The sequence below is a fragment of the Crocodylus siamensis genome, chromosome 5, assembly GCF_052110815.1.
Source record: "Crocodylus siamensis isolate JL-2025a chromosome 5, ASM5211081v1, whole genome shotgun sequence".
Classification (NCBI taxonomy): Eukaryota; Metazoa; Chordata; order Crocodylia; family Crocodylidae; genus Crocodylus; species Crocodylus siamensis.
Genome location: NC_143399.1, coordinates 50,142,959 through 50,160,918, shown reverse-complemented (window position 1 = coordinate 50,160,918; position 17,960 = coordinate 50,142,959). Strand labels below are relative to the sequence as shown.

Here is a 17,960-nt window from a genome sequence, read left to right as displayed (position 1 = left end):
TTAAAGTGCGCAGTTTAGGGAAGTAAACACACTGACAACCAGAAACAAGAACAATTTGGATCCTGAATACAAACAATGTGTAAGCATTGGAAAGACCAATAGTGGGCACATCTACATGCAGCAACACACTTGATATAGCATGTTACTATGGCGACATAGCAGCTAAAAATAAACATGCGCAGTACAGGCTGTTACCACGCTATCATTTAGTACTTCCAAAAGGAAGTAGCGAATGATGATGCAGTTACAACGGTGCCATTGGGGCACACGTAGCTGCACCAAGTATCAGACCTAAAGTTTAAGCAGAAGCTTTCTCCGATTTCTCAATGGCCTGAATATCACTGCTTCCATAATCTCCAAGTTTGTATTTGAGTTCTCCAGTCTATTAATCCACACTTGGAGATTTGGTCATTTTGGTTAATTCCCACACAATTAGAACATTGTTCATCCACTTCTCATTACCAGAGTTCATGACCTGTCATTTTCCCCAGTGACTGCCTGTCTGTCCTTTCTCATCATGTGCAGCCAGTTACTCAAAACCAAAGGTTACTCACATTTTTTATGGAGCAGTACTGATGTGCATACCACTCCTGACTGTAAAGGCAAATGATGACTCCCTGACCCAAGAAGAGAGATGTCCACATGATCACATTCCAAAAGGGCCCTTTTCGACGATCATTAAGAACAAAGTTGAAAACCACTGGAAGAGGAAGAGAAAGTAATCAGGAATGCCAATCAGAGAGAGAGAGAGAGAGAGAGAGAGTGTGTGTGTGTGTGTGTGTGAGAGAGAGAGAGTGTGTGTGTGTGTGTGTGTGTGTGTGTGTGTGTGTGTGTGTGTGTGTGTGTGTGTGTGTGTGTGTGTGTGTGTGTGTGTGTGTGTGTGTGTGTGTGTGTGTGTGTAAAAACTCAGTACTATGCATCAGAAAGCCAGTATTTCCAGTCAGTCTTCCTCCAATTAAAATTTGAAGTCAGGCTGACTTTCTTAGCTCCTGCTGAATTTATGGCAAGTTATAGAACAAGTATATGTTTCATGGCTCCCATTTGCTATGCCCTCTCTCCTAGAATAAGCTGGATGGTCTATAAGGTCCCTTCTAATACAATCCCCTCCACAGATGCAGGATCCAGTCTTCTTAAACCAATTAGTGATTTTTCACCCAAATACCATATACATTTTTCCCTGCTTCCACAACAGTGGCATGGAAAGAAAAGCCTCCACCTTAGGGAAGACACTTACACTGGTATAGGTCAGTGAATGTCACACAACCACCTTCTCCCCCACCCCTAAAAAGCAACTACCACTTTACATAAATCACTTTAAAAGCTCAGTGTTAACTACCTGGGCAGAAGTGTGCCAGTCTGCCTGAAGTCTGGCGAGTTCATTACAAATTTGTTGTTTTGTATTGTTTTATATGTACAGGAACATATTTAAGACACCTTCCTTTTGCTGCTGCTCATTTCCCCAGTCCCAGTCCAAATACACCACAGAACTGGCTAACAGAACTACTCAAATGCATGTACTTTCAGGATTTGAACCTCCAATTGTGATCTCTGGGAAAAGAGCATTTCTGCAAGTTAAGACAAATTGGCTCAGTAAGCTCCTGATCCCAGCTGTGATTTTTAAATGCCATCAAAAGTTACAGTAGTGTTTTTTTCTTTTTAAAAGAACAAAACAAAAACACAAACCCACCACACATTGTACCCCACCCACTTCCCCCAATCAGTTTCTCCTAATTACTTACTTCCAAAGCACATGAAAAGGCAGAAGAGGACTGGATAGAAGTAACCAAAGCAGACGGCCAGGACATACTCATGTACAGCAGCAGAGATAGCAAAAACAGACAGCATAGCAGCTGCTTTGAACTTCTTACCAAATAACTGGTACAAGGAAATAGAGAAGAGATGGATTCAGCGCAGAGTTTATGAATTAGACATTTTGTTGTATTTTAGTTTTAGGCCAAATAATTGCTATACAAATATAACCATTTTGATGAGTTGCTTAGGGTCTGCCCTAAGTGCATATAGGAGTGCTATATTTGAAATGCAATGTTATTGCTACACAATGTGGCATTTTATTCATAATTCTTGAAAACACAAATGAAATCCAGGCACACACCTACCTACTTCCCTCCCTCTTGATTTGTGTTTTCAAGAATTATGAAGCAAAGGTATGCCAAAACTCAGAAACTAGTCCCACCAGAACACATTTGTGTTTATAGAACTATTAATTTCAGTTGCTAGCTTTCACATTTACATATCGGACTAATAAGCCTCAGTCCTTCACTCTGTGCATACAAATAGCACTAGTGGAACTGCTCACATGCATAATTCAGTCATTCACTTCCCTGAATGTATAGTGAAGCAGTGTTTGATTAAACTTAAGACTTCTGAACTAATGTGGGAAAACAGGGGGGGAGGGGTAAGGAATAAAGATCTTCACATTTATCAACTGGTATCAACTCGGACAACAGGTATAGAAACAGAGGAGCTTCTAGTGGATATCCATTCATTCAAACAGCTTCAAAAAGTTCAAAAAAAAAAAGTTGCCACTGTTATGCTACAGTTCACACTGCCTCCCATCTCCTTGGCAATTTCTGCATATATGCAGGGAACCTGGCTAACAAACAATTACAGAAAACCTCCCCATAATAGTGTCATTAAGACGATGGAGACTACAGCTATGGCATTTTAATCACCATTCCCAATAAAATGTGCACCAACTCTACTTATACCAACTCCCTCCTCATTTTAGGAAAGATTACTTATTGTTTCAAAAAATAAAAGATGAGGAACAAAATCTGTTTGCTGCTTACCCAAAGGATATCCCGGTATGCGTAGTAATACAGCCAGTCATGTACTACCACATTCCAGGTTCGGTAGTAGTTTGCATAGGATGTGGAATTCCACCAATCCTGAAACAGGTAAAGCATAAGAGAACAGGTGTGTGCGTGCACATGCACATCAAAAGGTACAACAATTTTTTTTAGGTGGAGTTTTCTGGACCCACAATGGTAGAATAAAATATATTTTAAATGGAGTGCTCATGACGAGCCATCTAGCAGCTGATGTCACTCACAGGATATGCAGATATTAGGAACCCGAAAAAGTTCCCCACACTGCCACATGTACATCAATCCTGATCCAGAGGGGAAAGAACCCCCCTAGAAACAGCATTAACAACATTTCTAGTGCTATGGTGATTTGGGTGGCAGAATCTTCTGAAGTTCTTCAGTTTATCAAGGGAAGATAATTTTAATCTTGGCTCCTAATTCATTTTGGTTTGGCCAACAGACAGCATCTACATATACTGAAAGAAAGACCCATCTCCACCCGTGTTCCCTGCTTCTTACCTGGTAAAACATTCGATCTGCAAAGCGCAACATCTCCGCAAATGCATTAAGCCAACAGTGAAGGAACGCGAAGAAAATCAGGAAGTAAATCAATATACCTAGGGGTGTAAAACAGGATCAGTTCATGATACTGTGTTTATTTCACCTAGCCCTGATCACAGCCAAATGTGGTTTTAGAACAGTAGCAACGCTCTTGTTCCTCCTGTCCCATCATAATGTCACCTGACCCCACAAAAGGGACAACAATGCCGAACAAGGAATTCAGGTGTTAAAATGTAAAAACTGAACAGACTGAAATTTCTCTTGTCCTCCATTGTAATATCACAACGCTGAGAAAAAAAAAGACCTTCCTTGCTCATATAATAGCCAGTACTAACTTGCTGCTCTAAGTGTTGCTTTTGCACCTGCCCAGGAATGACCAGTTTCCTCTCTCATGGAGAGGGGGACAGGGGAAGATCACCCTTCTGCCACAAATCCCTGTAGTCAGTTAATCTAGCACCACCTTGGAATCCCTCTTGCTATTGTATAGCCTTCCGTACATCTGTCTCACCTGGCAGAATAGAGTTAAAGATACAGAGGACCAGCGCTCGCAGATTGAAGGGCTCCTGACTTATGTTCCTGAACTGAGGGATGCAGAGTCGCACGAAGATATAGTAGGAGTAAAAAAGTGAACCAAGCACCTGGAACAAAAAGCAAATCAGTCCATAAAAAGAATTAACGCACCTGTAAAACATCTTTGAACACAACTGTCCCATAGAAGGGAAGGGAACAATGCAAAACCCAAACCTCAATCCGGCCACCACACCAGCCTTAGAAACTTCTCCAAGCCCACCTACTGATAAAGCTGCTTGCAGCTGCCCTAGTATGATAAAAGAACTACAAACCAGTTATTTTTAGGTTGACAGCCAGAAAGCAAGTGATCTCTCAGTCTGGATCAGATAACAAAATTATAGTAAAACCTTTACATTTTAGGTGAATATAGGGGGAGGGAGGGAGAGAGAAACCCTTCACCTCTCCCATCACAAGGGGTAGAAGTAGACACTGCCAGAGACAGTAAACCAGTTGTGCTGGTACAGGTCTTGGCACAGCTGATCCACTTTACTCAGTGAAATGTCACCTATTGATCTTGCAGGACAGTGCAATATGTTCCCTGCATGCAGAGATGCACCCTCAGCAATCTCCAGGGCTTCCAGAGATTGCCAGAGACACATCTCTGGAAGCAGGGAAAGATGGGCAGGCATTCCTGGGGCCCAAATATGTGCAGAAATTCCCACAGTGTGCAGGACCAGGCCTCTTAAGTCTCAGGGAGGACCTGCCTGGTATGGTGGAATAGTGCATGCAACTCCAGCTGCCCATGCTCACCTGCCATAAAAGTAAATAGACATCTGCTACAATAAAGCAGCACAATTTTATTACTACTGTGTCACAGTCACAAGTGTGGCCACAAGAGATCTGGACATGTATTTGCTGTGGCTTTATGCTGCCATAAAAATGTATAGTAGCACAAATGCAATGTTTGTTTCTACACTAAGGCAACACCTACCTATTATACTTAAGGCATGATTAACCAGCTAAATCGTACCTTAAAGTGGTCACCCTGGTCACACATTCACTCAGTTAATGGTGGAATAAAAAGAGGAATAGGCTACAAAGTTATTCCACAACATGTGAAATGACTTTGTAACTGCTTCCCATCATGCCGTTAATTAAACATGTGGCCAGGGGCTGTTGTGGTGGGGAGGCCCATCAGCTGATCAGATCTCCCATCACAGCACAGGAGGAGGGAGACAGGGGTATGTGCACCCTCTAGTATGGGAACTCCTAGCAGACAGGGATCCCAGTTGCAAGGGGCCCCACACCCCTGCAACTAGGAAACTACAGCTGCTGTGATCTCCCAGCCGTGGGGATGTGTGGTGCGTCTCCACAACTGGGAAAAGCACAGCAGCTGAGGGGACTCCCAGTCACAAGACCTTGCTTCCTGTGTAGCATGGCAGGAGGTGCAATTGGGTGGATCATACACCAGATCCCATTGTGCCTCGATCTGCATGTGCAGAGGACCCTATGATTTATAACCAGGCCAGGCCCAGTGCAACATCCTACTTTAAAAAAAAAAAAAAAAAAGTAAATTCAGGTCAAGATGAAAAACCTACCCCTCCATTAACTCATCTGACATTTCACCATAAAAGAGTACTCCTTGCTATAGACAAAGCACACGTACCTTCCCCCCACTCTTCCCTTTCTCTTACAGCAACAATAGAACAGTGGCTTTCACACGGTCTCTTTGGCAGTGGCCTTTAGATGAAAAGGACTCCATGTGAAGGTGTCAGAACTCTAGTTCTCACCACACAGAATTTGCAGTGAAACTTGTAATCCAAATAAATGTATAAATCATCCAAAACTTGCTCAATCCTAGGTTTTGGAGGACCCCGGTGGCTGTTACTACATTCCTATGCCTCACTTGCAGGTGAATTACACTAATCACCCGCTTTGAGAGAGTCCAGGTAGCCCTTAAAGCAGGGGTGGGCAAAATGTGGTCTGCGGGCCAGATGTGGCCCATCAAACCATTCTATCTGGCCCACGGGGCCCCTAAAAATTTTAGAAAATTAATATTTAGCTGCCCCTGGCTGCCTGTCACGCAGCCCTTGATGGTTTGCCAAAACTCAGTAAGTGGCCCTCCGCTCGAAATAATTGCCCACCCCGCCTTAAAGTGATGAACTAGCTCAAAGTTCAGAAATAAACACCCAGAGAAGTTTGTTTTATTCCCAGGCCATCTCAAGCTTCAAAAAAATAGTTGCTCTTGAGATTTCAACCCATGTGCAATATCCCAGCACTTCTGCTTCTATCTGGAACACTGAAATCCAGTTGAGTGATAAAGTAGTAAGCAACCTTTTTCAAACTTTTAAGACACAAGTGTAGTTTGAAATTAAGGCAAGGGTCAGGAAGTCACAGTCAAGAAGTCACACGCCAAAAGTCCAAGCTAAGGAAAGGGCAAGTCCCTGGGATGATTTTTTGACAAATGGAAAACAGACCCCAAAAAAGTGACAATTCACTGAGCAATGTAACAGGTATGATTTCCTGCACTACCCGCCCCAAATATTGTATAAGTACATTTTCAGATACAGGTTTACGGGGGTTACATTCCTGAAAGTTCCCATGGTTGGCAAAATGAGCAGGGCTGGGGAAGCAGAGGCTGTGGGGGGTATTTTCCAACTGTACCCCACCCCTTCTCTGAAGCATGGATACTCAAAACCATGGTTGGCAAAATCATGGTTGGCAAGGGAAACCTGTACAGTTATTAATGCAACAAGAAATTAATTTCCTTGTTTTCCAAGAACAAGTTATATATTTTTCCAGGGAAATTAGTTTCTGAATTCAGCAATGCACCAGTGCCTCAAGCAGATAGAATTGCCATGCAAATCCTAAATTAGCTGGATATTGTCTGGATGGGCATCAGACAAACAATGCATTACATTCACCTGTGCAAACTTGGTAGCCACATAACTCCATCTTATTCTGGGAGTCCTACAAAACAAAAGAATGGTTACATTAAGCTAAACTACTTCTTAGTAGCAGTCCAACATAACAGTGATCCTTGAGCAGTCCAATCATAACTGTCCCCTATCAGCAGAAATCCCTTATAGCCACCCCCTTCCCCCAAACACCAGTTATTAATCTACTGAAAGCTCACATGCCTGACTCCTGATTTTCAACAGGTAGCTACCATATTCTTGCATACAGGAAGTAAATTGCTGTAGTTATTGGATTATTATGTAAACTGCACAACTGGGAACATAATAAATTATTTCTCCTTATAATGTCACTAAAAACATGGTTTGCATCATGAAAGACTTTTGTGTTCTTAAACCAGAAGATCTCAAAGTGCCTGTATATTGCTTCCTCAAACTCAAGTGTGCTGCCTGTTAAAAAAAATACTGATGTAGAGTTAAATATCAGCTAAGGTACCAGTCACAGTTCCATAGTCATTCAACATCCAAATTCTAGTTTAACTTCTAGATGCAACTCCAGAAGTTTCCAGTGGAATTGGCTTATTATAAGAAGGAGAGCATTCTAATACAAAAAAGACGGGGATCTAGAATAAGATAATCCAAGTTCTAAAGCCAGCTTTATCAATGACTGCATGTACCCTTCAGAAAGGTCACCCAATTTCTGTAGCTCAAAAAACAAGTGGGAATAACTCACAGCAGGAAGGGTTTTAGTACTGGTTTAATTTCTTTGGACTACTGCATTGAGGAGTTGATGTTGACATTACCTGGGGTAGCTGTCTCTATAGATGAGGGTGGGAGCAAACAGAAAGTACAGGTACTGAGTAATCCGGGGAACTGGTACAGTACCTGTAGGAGAAAAATAAAAGCCAAAAAGCATTTCACCACTAAAGCCAGGATTTCCTCATTAACCTCCTATATATACACATATGACTCATGCCTCTTCCTTAAGTGGCTTAAGGGTGTAGGAATCCTCAAATGCCAGAAGGAACAAAGGACAGACAGACAGACAGACAGACAGACAGACAGACAGACAGACAGACAGACAGACAGACAGACAGACAGACAGACAGACAGACAGACAGACAGACAAGAAATAACCAAAGCCACTGAGAATAGATCTTTATTAAAATGGAAATGACTACATAGTGATTTAGAAAAAAATATGTATTACTGATACCACATTCACCTTGAGCCAAAATGTAAGAGATGGAGCCCATACCAAAATAGAGTCTTATATTCCCTGTAGACTTTTCTTTGCAGCCCTGAAGGGGCTGCTACTATTATGTGTTCCTTTAATGCCTAAACCCAAAAAGCAAGTCCCCTCTGCCCATTTCTTCTGAACGTCCTCGTGTTAGAGAGGTCCCCGGCATTAAGGGTATTAGAAGAGCTCAGGCAGAATGTTGGCTACTATGTGAGAAACAATTAAAGTCAAGCCCTTGGGGTAAAATTCACTATGCAGAAAGCCAAACAGCTTTATCTTCTCTAGCCATGTTTAAGCCCTACTTGGATCCTCAGAGTTTTAGGGGTTCACAGGAGGCCTGAACTGGTCATACGAATAGGAATAAATTTCATCTGTAGGCAAATAAGTGGGGCAGGATAGCAAAGAAGGAAGCAGGTTATGTTTAAGTTACTCACTTGACTTCTCCTTGGCTGAAGACAGGACCCGAGGAACATTCTCCCTGATAAATGAATGGCCCTTCATGATGAGACGAACCTGTAAGACAGCAGTCCAAGATCCCATTTTGTACTGCTCCACTTCCTCGACTTCTCTACTCTACTGTTGCAACCAGTGTATTTGGACAATACTTTCAGCATCTCAGACTCTTTACTTTATCCCTTAAAAAGCTCCATGCTGTTCCACCCCCTCACCAGGTTTCACCTCAACTAAAAAGACCAAGAGGAGCATTTTCCTCCTCCTTATCATATTTTCTAAAATGGGAAGACATGTCCTAACCCAGCACAAGTGCAATATCACAGATGCCAAGGAAACGGCAGTAGCACCAATCTGAGACTCAAGAAACAAATCAATTATTTCCAATAGTCCAGCTGTTAAAAAAAAAATGTAGTTTACAGGAAATTCAAACTATTATTCATTGAATAACTCATTTTACCACCACAAAGGACACCTAGGAATTGGTGCAAAATGGTACCCATGAGATCTTGCCACAGGCTATTCCCTTTTAACCTCATTAACAACACCCTCAGTGTCTAGTGGATTTACTGGATCTTACTTCTACTCAAAAGTTGCTCAGCCTGAGATCTCATACAGACATTCAGTTTCTCCTGGAAGAGTTGTTGTATACAGAAGTTCAGGCTCTTCCCCTGCCCCGCCCCCCCAGTAAAAATGGCCACTCCAAGAGAAAAAATAGTGTGGGAACAGCCAGAGTTAAATCATTCCCAGGAGAGTTTCTCCTGGAAAAGTAAATATCTGTACATGCCATTGCTCATCTCTAAAGACAACATAATCCTCCAGCATTCCCTTTCTTCTCAGTGAAATAACATATCCCTTGCTGGACACTGGCAAGGGAGGCAAATCCTTGCTAGCCTCTATACCCCCTTCACAAGTCGCCACATTGTGCTGCAGGGAAACAGGCTGACTATGGATAGCCTAGGTCAGCCTGAGCTACCTCCTGTTGCCAGGCAGACTAAGGAAGCATGCTGAGATGCCCTCCTTGCTACAGTGACAGCACTGGAAGCTCTTCACTTTTCAGACCCTCAGTATTTGAATACCTGTACACAAAGCTCTGGGTAAGTTTCTCTCCCAGCAGAACAAACCTGGGAGAATTCTCCAAGATTATTTAAATGTATGTATGCAGCCTAAGTTTTAGCAATTTCCATTTCACTTTGGTGGCTAAACAGATGCCCATAAAGGGTAGAAACCCTCCCCCCGCCCCCAAGAACATTTGGTCCAGAAGCAGAGGGGGTGGGGGCAGAATGGCTCTTCCTGGACTGTGGGGGAGAACTGCTTCCGTCAGCCTGACCCAGTGGGTATTGCTACTTTTTCCATTAGGTCTCTGGCTTTAGAACTTTAGAGTTATAAATAAACAAAAGATAAACCCAAGCAATATTTTTCTCTAGAATTATGAGTTTCAACTGAATACCTCCAAGTGGAAGACAAGGAAGAGTAAACAAACAGAATGCTGGGTGACTGACAACCCCTTATCATAACCTGTCATCAGTCGAGGTGGGGGGGGTGTATCTCAAAAACAAGATAAAAAGTATTTATTGGAATAAACTGATTGGGAATCTAGAATGAATATTTATAACATACCACTGTCCCAGCGAAAACCCTGGCCCAGTATTTTCAGTTAGTAAAATTTGATAAGGATAAGAATGTGTGCCAGTCAGTGATACACTGAGGGTGAGCCAAAAGGGAAGACTTTAAGACCCTCTAGTTCATATTATTTTTAATCTTCAGTAGTGTAGCAGTAAAATGGTATAAGACACTGCAGAAGAACAGCCAAGACTGAAACCTTAGGACCTGCAGACTCCTTTCAGATGTTTCAGCTTATTACTTGTTTGGACAATTAAATTAGCATCACAAGCAGGATGAAGCATCTTAAAATGTCCATGGTGGATATGGCTCACCTAGTGGTATCTGGTACTATCAGGTATGTGAGAAAAGTTATTAAAAACTGCAATGCAATGTAGTTTATTCAACTGTATTAAAATTAGATACTGAATGCTACCAATTCAACAATAGATGTTACAATTGTTGCAAACCCCAAACAAGTAGTTCCTAAGGGCAATAAAAGTCCTAGTTATACATTATTACTGTGTTGCACCTAAAAAGGGTTCTATAAATATGGGAGAAGGGGGAAGTGGTGTGTGTTTTTTTAAAGAGAAAAACTGTTTAGCAAAATTAGTTTCAGTAAGTCTTTCCTCCACTCTGGTAAAGAAGCCCCTCTATAGATGAGTCTAATATTAGTACTCAAACCTACCTGTTCAAGCATCACAATGAACCCAGAGGCTGGAGGTAGAGCATATGCCACTGCAACATAGACTGGTCCAATCCCAAGTCCAATCACTTGAAAAAGCATGAAAAGCGTCCCATAAAAAAAGGAGCGGATTGTCCGGTGAGAGGAATTGCTGTACCCCTGGGCCCACTGATGGAAAAGGCCATAGGGTATAATGAATGTGCCAAGAAACATGCAGGGCCAGGTGTAAGCAACAACAGTAGACTTGCCAAAAGCAAAGACCAAGAGATCAAAATCTAACACCAGCCTGAAAGAGAGAGATGAGAAAGCAAGATTAGGTGTTTATGATCTCTTTGTTAAGCCTTCCAGCAGCTGGAGACACAGGTTTAAGCTTTGTTGCCACAACTGTCACTTTATCCCAAGGTCATCCCAAGACATGGGCAAGACATTTACTGGAACACAGTTTCCAAGGTTGCTTCCTCAGCTTTAATTATTCTTTTAAAGGACACCACTTCTCTAAGGATGTCACCAGAGTTTCAAACATTAAAGGGCTGCACTCAAGTGTATTTAAAATATTTACTCATAAGGAATAAAGCCACCAGATTTATTTGGGAAAGAAAGAGGATTTCAGATTTTATTACACAGAAACAGGTTCTCTGCAAATGACATAAGAGAAATCTCAGTATAGGTCATTCTCCCCCTGCCAGCCATACCACTTTCACACTGCTTGTGAAACTGAATATAGTAAACCTGTCTGTCGACCTATAGCCCACACAGAACTGTATGTACCAATTCAAGCACAAATTAAGTGAGCATTGCAACATCAAGTGGAGTCAGAGTTAATCCTGGATGTATAAAAACACAGATAGGACCAGTTTATCAGTAAGATAAATATGTAATCTGGCTTGTACTCTGACATACCCTGCAAAAAAGGTTACAGTTTAAGCAAGAGTCAACAACTCTGAGGAAGACTGAGTCACAAGTACATTTAATATTGGCTACATGCACCAGAGCCCAGTCACAACCAGTTCTGTGCCAAGAACTTCAAGGTTTTCCTGAAGCAAGTCAGTTTGTTTAGTATAAGTACAGTCTTTCAGAAGTGCATTCAGCACAGTTACAGAACTGTTAAAGAATCTGAAGCCTCCCCTCTTCCTTTCTCCCCCAACCCAAACAAACAATCATGATCTTCCTGCATTTAATACAACTAAGAAAAAGCTATGGCTTTGGATTTCAACTTTGTTCATAGCTCTTCAAAACAGTGCTCTCAAAACAGTTGGGAATTTGTCAGCCTATAAACTGGATTTAATTGCATACAAAATCTGGCCCAGTCACTCTGGCTGCAGTATTTCTGAGATATACAAGCCTATAGCTAGTGAGCTATACCTCAGTTTTCCAGTATATCCCTATTTAATTTGCAATAGCCTTCTCTCCTGGACAGGGTATCCTGCGTAATTTAAGTGTCAAGTCCATTTAAAGGTTTTACTACCTGCTCAAAAATTCAATTAAGGGAGGGAGGAAGTTACCCGATTTTCCAACTTCATATATTAGATGTTAAAAAATAAAGACATGCAAGGCTTTTGCTTCCACATTCTTACCTTCCTTCATCAATAAAGTCTACTACAACCGTGCTCAGAATGAAGATAATGAGGAGAGCAATGAACATGTGGTAGATTGTCCTGATGTGGCTCAGTTCAAACAGTTCACTAAAGAAAAGAAGTTCAGACAGTGAACTCTATATATAAGCAAGCATTTATATGGTTTTTTTTTCTTCCTTTCAAGTACTTTCCATCATAGCTTGATTAGTCGCAGGAGCAAGAGACACAAGAAACCTGAATTGTATAGCCCTGGCATCTTTCCTTGTGCCTTGGATAGTTATTTTTTCCACTGTGGGGGGCAGGATGGGACAGGATACACACAACTCTCATAGTGGTGTTAGTTGGAAGGTTTAGTAATGTTTATGAAGAAAGATGCTTGAGTTCTTTACATAGCAGCTTCCAGGTGAAAAAATGAAGTGCTTTGCAAGCAAGGCAAATAATCTATCATGCTTATTTTCACATGGATAGACAGGGGGCTAGCTATATCAGGCAAAAAAGGTAGGGCAGAGTGGCACTTGAGAGAAATGATTCTCAACCAGGGTACCCTCCAACAGTGTGCCATGAGGTGCCACACGATGTTAGGACTATAAAAAAGGTGTGCAAACCTGAGTCACAAGATGTACTCAGAGATTTCAAAGAGGAGTCCACAGTGTCAAAAACCACACTGAAATGCAGTGGTCCATGTTCTTTGCAACAGAAAAAAGCAGCTTTTCAGTAGTCAAAAAAAAAGGTGAAAGCTAAGACCTGACACATGGAAGATACTGAATTTTAGCCAGTTTTTAAAATGAAATCTCACATTTTCCCATGCAGGAAGCAACTGTGACCACCCGAAACCCGAGACACTGCTGCTGACTTTGTTTCAAGGCAATCTGCATAATCACAGATCCTCACAGGAAGTGAGAGACTCCATACCAGCTATGAACTGACCGCCCAGAGCAGTTTTCTTCTCTGAAATCCTATGAAATATGAACTTTCATTTCTACCCAGGAGTGCTTTTACAGTCTTCTTTTCTCCAATGCCTGATGAAGGGTATTTGTGCCCGAAAGCTTGTGATTAAAGAAATTTTTTTGCAAAAATCTTGTTGACCTGATAAAAGGTATTATCTCTACCACAAGTCCTGAAAGCTGAGAGCTAGCATTTTTCAAGGGGTGCCTAAAGTCTAACACTGACAACCACTGCCTTTAACTGGTTTGGAGAAGTACAAAAGAATCAAAGATTTTTAAAAAAAATGCATGAGAATCTAGAGAAGACTAAAGTAGTTAACAAGCAAGACTGGTCAGTTAATAGAAATTCATCCAAAACCAGAATTTCATAAGATTGGCAGATTTGGAGGGCTGTCGCCTCCCATAGCCTGTTGAAGTCCCAATGAAACTACAAGAATACCTAGCTTCACCAACAATTATTTCAGGTAGAAGTGGACAATGAAGGTGGTAAATTTACAGAGCTCCATGGGAAAGCAAGGAAGGCAACACGACTATGAAACTCCAGGGGGGAAAAAAAAAGTGTAACTTTTACCTGGAGAAAGCTCCAAGGATGGTATAAACACACCCATTTACTTAGAAAACCTCCAAAAACTTTTGCAGCCGCTTGTTATGTTACTGCCCAAAGGTGGCCACTATAGCCACTATATATTCCAATTGTGCTAAGCACTGCATGATATAATCATTGACAGATGGCTGCTACCCTGAAGTACTGAAAATCTAAAACTAGGTAGTGCTGGGACTAGGTATAACAAAGCAAAGTACACTAAGTTACAGCACTGAAATAGCAAGTAGCAGGAAACAACTTAAATAAAAGAGAAAAAAAAACTTAAAAAAAAACCAAAAACACAAAAACCACAAAACACAAAAGTCATGGCACTTATGTACATACACTGCAAGAACAAACCCAGTTAGTTAACACACTCACTCCAAAAGTGACCTTCTGGCAGTGAAAATCTTCCCATGTTCTGGAGGTGCTCTCAAGCTCCTGTGAAGAAGAGACCAGTCCAGGTAAGAAGGTAAACACAAAGGCTTCAGAAATTTTTTTAATTTATTCCAAGGATCAGCCTAGACCCCCCACCCCTTACCTGTTTTTATGCATGTCTTTCTCTGAACTGGCAGATGAGAAAGTGGATGCTGGTGTGGAGGATTCCAGGATCACAGACTTCTCAATCAAACTGTCCACAAACTCTGTGAAGTGACTGTCTACCTCCTTCATGAAAGCTGGCTTTAACTGCTGAAAGAGAAAAAGAACAGCATAGTAAACACAGACGATGCATTTTCATGTGGCATCACCATTTAAGTAGCCAGCATTCCCCTTTCTGCCAGAAAAATCAGTGGCAATACGCCATACTTCATGACAACAACTAAAAAGCAAACCTTGATAAGCCGAGGAGCTTTTATCAAGCTTGTTCACACTTAATGCCAGATGTATCTTTAACTATCTCAATGCAGAAGAGAATAAACATTTAAAAAGTCCAGAAGATTTAGAGAAAGGTGAAGAAAAAAAAATGGTGGTGGGGAGGGGAGTACTTAATTTATAGAACGCGGTAGCAAGATGAATTAAAGGCAACACCTAAAAATAAAATCCTGAATTGCTATGTTAAGAAAACATTTTTAAAACATTGGAAAACAGATGCATTGGATTGCTGATGTTGTCTGCCCTATGTTACTATAAGAACTGTTTTTCTTCCCCAATTAATTTTAGCCATAGAAGCTTTTTGAATTTAAGTGTGTATGAGTTGACATTGTAACCTGCCTAACATCTGACTCCCCAAGTAACCTCTCTACTATTTACTAGCTATATTCGTTCCCCTTCTCCCCCAACCTCTCTCACTCATTAACTGACTACCTCAATTTACATTTTCACTAACTGGCTTTCTCCCATGCATACTGGCCTCTGGCTTCTTTACCAATCTGTCCAGGAAGAGCACAGACCAACTGCAGGCAGTTCCTCAGCCTGACAAAGGGTATTTGTACCTGATAGCTTGCAAAGAAGAATTTTTCCAACCATCTGAGGTGGTCTAATAAAAGATACCAGATTTACTCAAAGAACCTTCTCTATGTCCTAGACCAATATGGCTACAACCTATACTCCTGAGCTTACACTGTGTACACACTCGCTCACATGAATGAAGGAGAGAGGAACAGATAAAATCACCCCTCTGATGCTTCCATTATTATAAAAGATTGGAGACTTTTTTTTGTTTTCATGGTTGAGATAAGACATACAGAGTATAATAGTTTAAAGGAACACAAAATAAATAGGGCCAAAATTACTGGGCACTAGGACTTGCTCTACACTGCACAGTTAGTGGCAAGGTGCATTTAAAAATAAGTAAATAAAAAATAATAATCATAACCTCCCATAAGCAATATAACTACTCTGGAAATGCCCTACTCCACCCCAGCCTCAAAATGTATGCCAGCAAAAAAAGGTACCTTTATCAGCTTAGCTAAATATCATTTAGGAAAATGGTGTAGCAATAATGGAAGCATCTTCCCTCCCCACATTTGCTGCACTCCACTAAAAGAGAGTACTCTTTGAAAGCAATAAATAGTGAGGACTCAACATTTTGCAGAATTTCAGATCCTGTGGTATGAAGCAAGGTTTGCAAAGTGAGTTCTCTGGTGCAGCTTAACTCTAAATTTAGCAATCCAAGTTAAAAGAAGAAAAGAATTTGAACCTGTGGAAAGATAAGTGCTGCTTGCACATCAGACTTAATTTCTCACCTATAGTTACTCTAACATGTCAGGCTAAAAATAAAAGTCACTTGAATAAGTCCCCTTTCACAGTGTATGCAAGGGTGATGGCTAAGGGCAAGTTTCAAGGAACCCGATCTGTGGTCTGACATACATTATTTCTGCTCAAAAGTATTAGATTCGCAGCTTGATAGCAAAGTGTTCTTTGCCACAAAAAAGTTTTTAGAAGCAGTGAACATTTCTGCTTCTAAAATGTTGAATTTAAGTGTGTATGAGTTGACATTGTAACATCTGACTCCCCAAGTAACCTCTCTACTATTTATCAGCTAAATAGGTAAGGGGGAAAAGTTCACTGCTTCTAAAAAACTTTAGATGCAATATAGATCCCAAGCCTTAAGCAACAGCATAAGGCTAGGGCATAGGAAGACTTGAGAGTCATTCAAAAATTAATTCTTCCTGATTAAACTCATTGGCTGAAAAATTGCAAAAATACTTGTGGCCAAGTTCTCAGACTCAGTTCTGGAGGACCTGCACTGAGATTTACACCAGTTGAGAATCAAGCCCAACATGACTCATGGGAGCAGTTACTTGGGAGTTTAAGTTGGTCCCCAATACCTAGCTAGAAGGAGGAAAGATGGCAAAAGCTAACTTACAAAGGACACACAACTCTTGTCCCTGGAGTCTTTTTAGAAAAAAAAATGCTTCCAGGTATTAAGTTTCTATAGCATGGGAAGGAGACATTTTAGGTAGCAAATTTCAGAGCAGGAGGAGTCAAAAAGAAGACAGTCCCCCCCCAGTGGCTTCTTCCAGGGAACTCAAGCATTTGGATTTCCAGATTTCTAGAAATCAAATAATCGCCTTTTCCCACTGACCAACAAACCAATAAAAACTAGCATTTCTTTGTTCTCCCTTTGCAAGGCTCATTATAGGAACAGGAACCTATATTGTAGTGTTCTTAACTGACACTTTTGGAAAGGTGCAAGGTCTTCCAGAGATGCTAGTATATGGTTTCTAGGAGAGAAACTCAAGTAATAGGCCGAATAACAAGTGAGATCGTATTTCGCCACTTCTTTGAGATACAAAGAAAGGCTAAAAAAAATTTTTATATTTTTTTACTTTAGGGAAAAACAGGGATTAAGAATTAAGACCCTACAAGACCCTGAAGCAGCAAACAAGTGGAAATATAGTTCTGTCTACTCAGTTGCAAGGGTAGTCTTAGCTGGGTCTCCCACAGAGGTTCTCTTCCAACCAAACTCCACATGCCCAAGATCCTGGTCCACTCTACCATCCTCGTTTCAACCCTATTTACTGTAATCCTATTAGTTCACCAGTGATCCATGGAGAAGAGAAATAGAACCAGAAAAACAACTTAAGTCTTCTTTATAAGTCTTAAATTGCAAAAGTAGGAAACTTCTTTTCAGGTCACTTAAAAACATACCGTGTCTAGTGTGTGGAATTTCTACATACTAACACCTTGCAACACAAAAAAAAAGTGGGGGGAGGGAAGAGTCAGCTCAAATGACCACAAGATTCCAGTATGTAAATTTTGAAATCCACATACAAGCAAACAACATGACAAGCAACAGGGGAAAGGGTGGAATAAATCAGGTTGAAAGACTGCACAATTAAATAAAAAAAAGGCAGCGAGTCTCCTGCTCTCCACTTCAAGCTCTTGTCAAAAGCAGAACTGAAGCATTTAATATTAATGTCTTTAAAAAATAAATAAATAAATAAATAAATAAATAAAAAGTACAGCAACCTTGACAGAATTAACAATTTACTTGAACACTTAAAAAGAAACACTAGTTTAAGTAGATGGCTGTCCACAGAAGCTGCTTCTACTCAAAAGGGGACTTGCAAGTAGAAGCACCTACCACGTACAAATATACATTTACATTTGTAAGCAATTTTG

General features: G+C 40.9%; 1 protein-coding gene across 6 annotated transcripts in view; it reads right to left on the bottom strand.

The window, feature by feature from the left end:
* SOAT1 (sterol O-acyltransferase 1) overlaps nucleotides 1-17,960 on the bottom strand; it is a 38,158-nt gene that overhangs the window by 4,164 nt on the left and 16,034 nt on the right. For 4 of the 6 annotated variants that reach the window (XM_090047576.1, XM_090047578.1, XM_090047577.1 and 1 more), the window contains exons 5-16: nucleotides 14,434-14,582; nucleotides 14,274-14,333; nucleotides 12,366-12,473; nucleotides 10,795-11,077; nucleotides 8,489-8,567; nucleotides 7,618-7,699; nucleotides 6,824-6,869; nucleotides 3,898-4,027; nucleotides 3,348-3,445; nucleotides 2,811-2,909; nucleotides 1,740-1,875; nucleotides 555-700 (exon numbers count right to left, since the gene is read on the bottom strand). In XM_090047576.1, coding sequence (XP_089903702.1) covers nucleotides 555-700; nucleotides 1,740-1,875; nucleotides 2,811-2,909; nucleotides 3,348-3,445; nucleotides 3,898-4,027; nucleotides 6,824-6,869; nucleotides 7,618-7,699; nucleotides 8,489-8,567; nucleotides 10,795-11,077; nucleotides 12,366-12,473; nucleotides 14,274-14,333; nucleotides 14,434-14,582 — 1,416 coding nt within the window. The remainder of the gene's footprint in view (nucleotides 1-554; nucleotides 701-1,739; nucleotides 1,876-2,810; nucleotides 2,910-3,347; nucleotides 3,446-3,897; nucleotides 4,028-6,823; nucleotides 6,870-7,617; nucleotides 7,700-8,488; nucleotides 8,568-10,794; nucleotides 11,078-12,365; nucleotides 12,474-14,273; nucleotides 14,334-14,433; nucleotides 14,583-17,960) is intronic. The other 2 variants (XM_090047580.1, XM_090047581.1) reach the window with 2 other exon arrangements.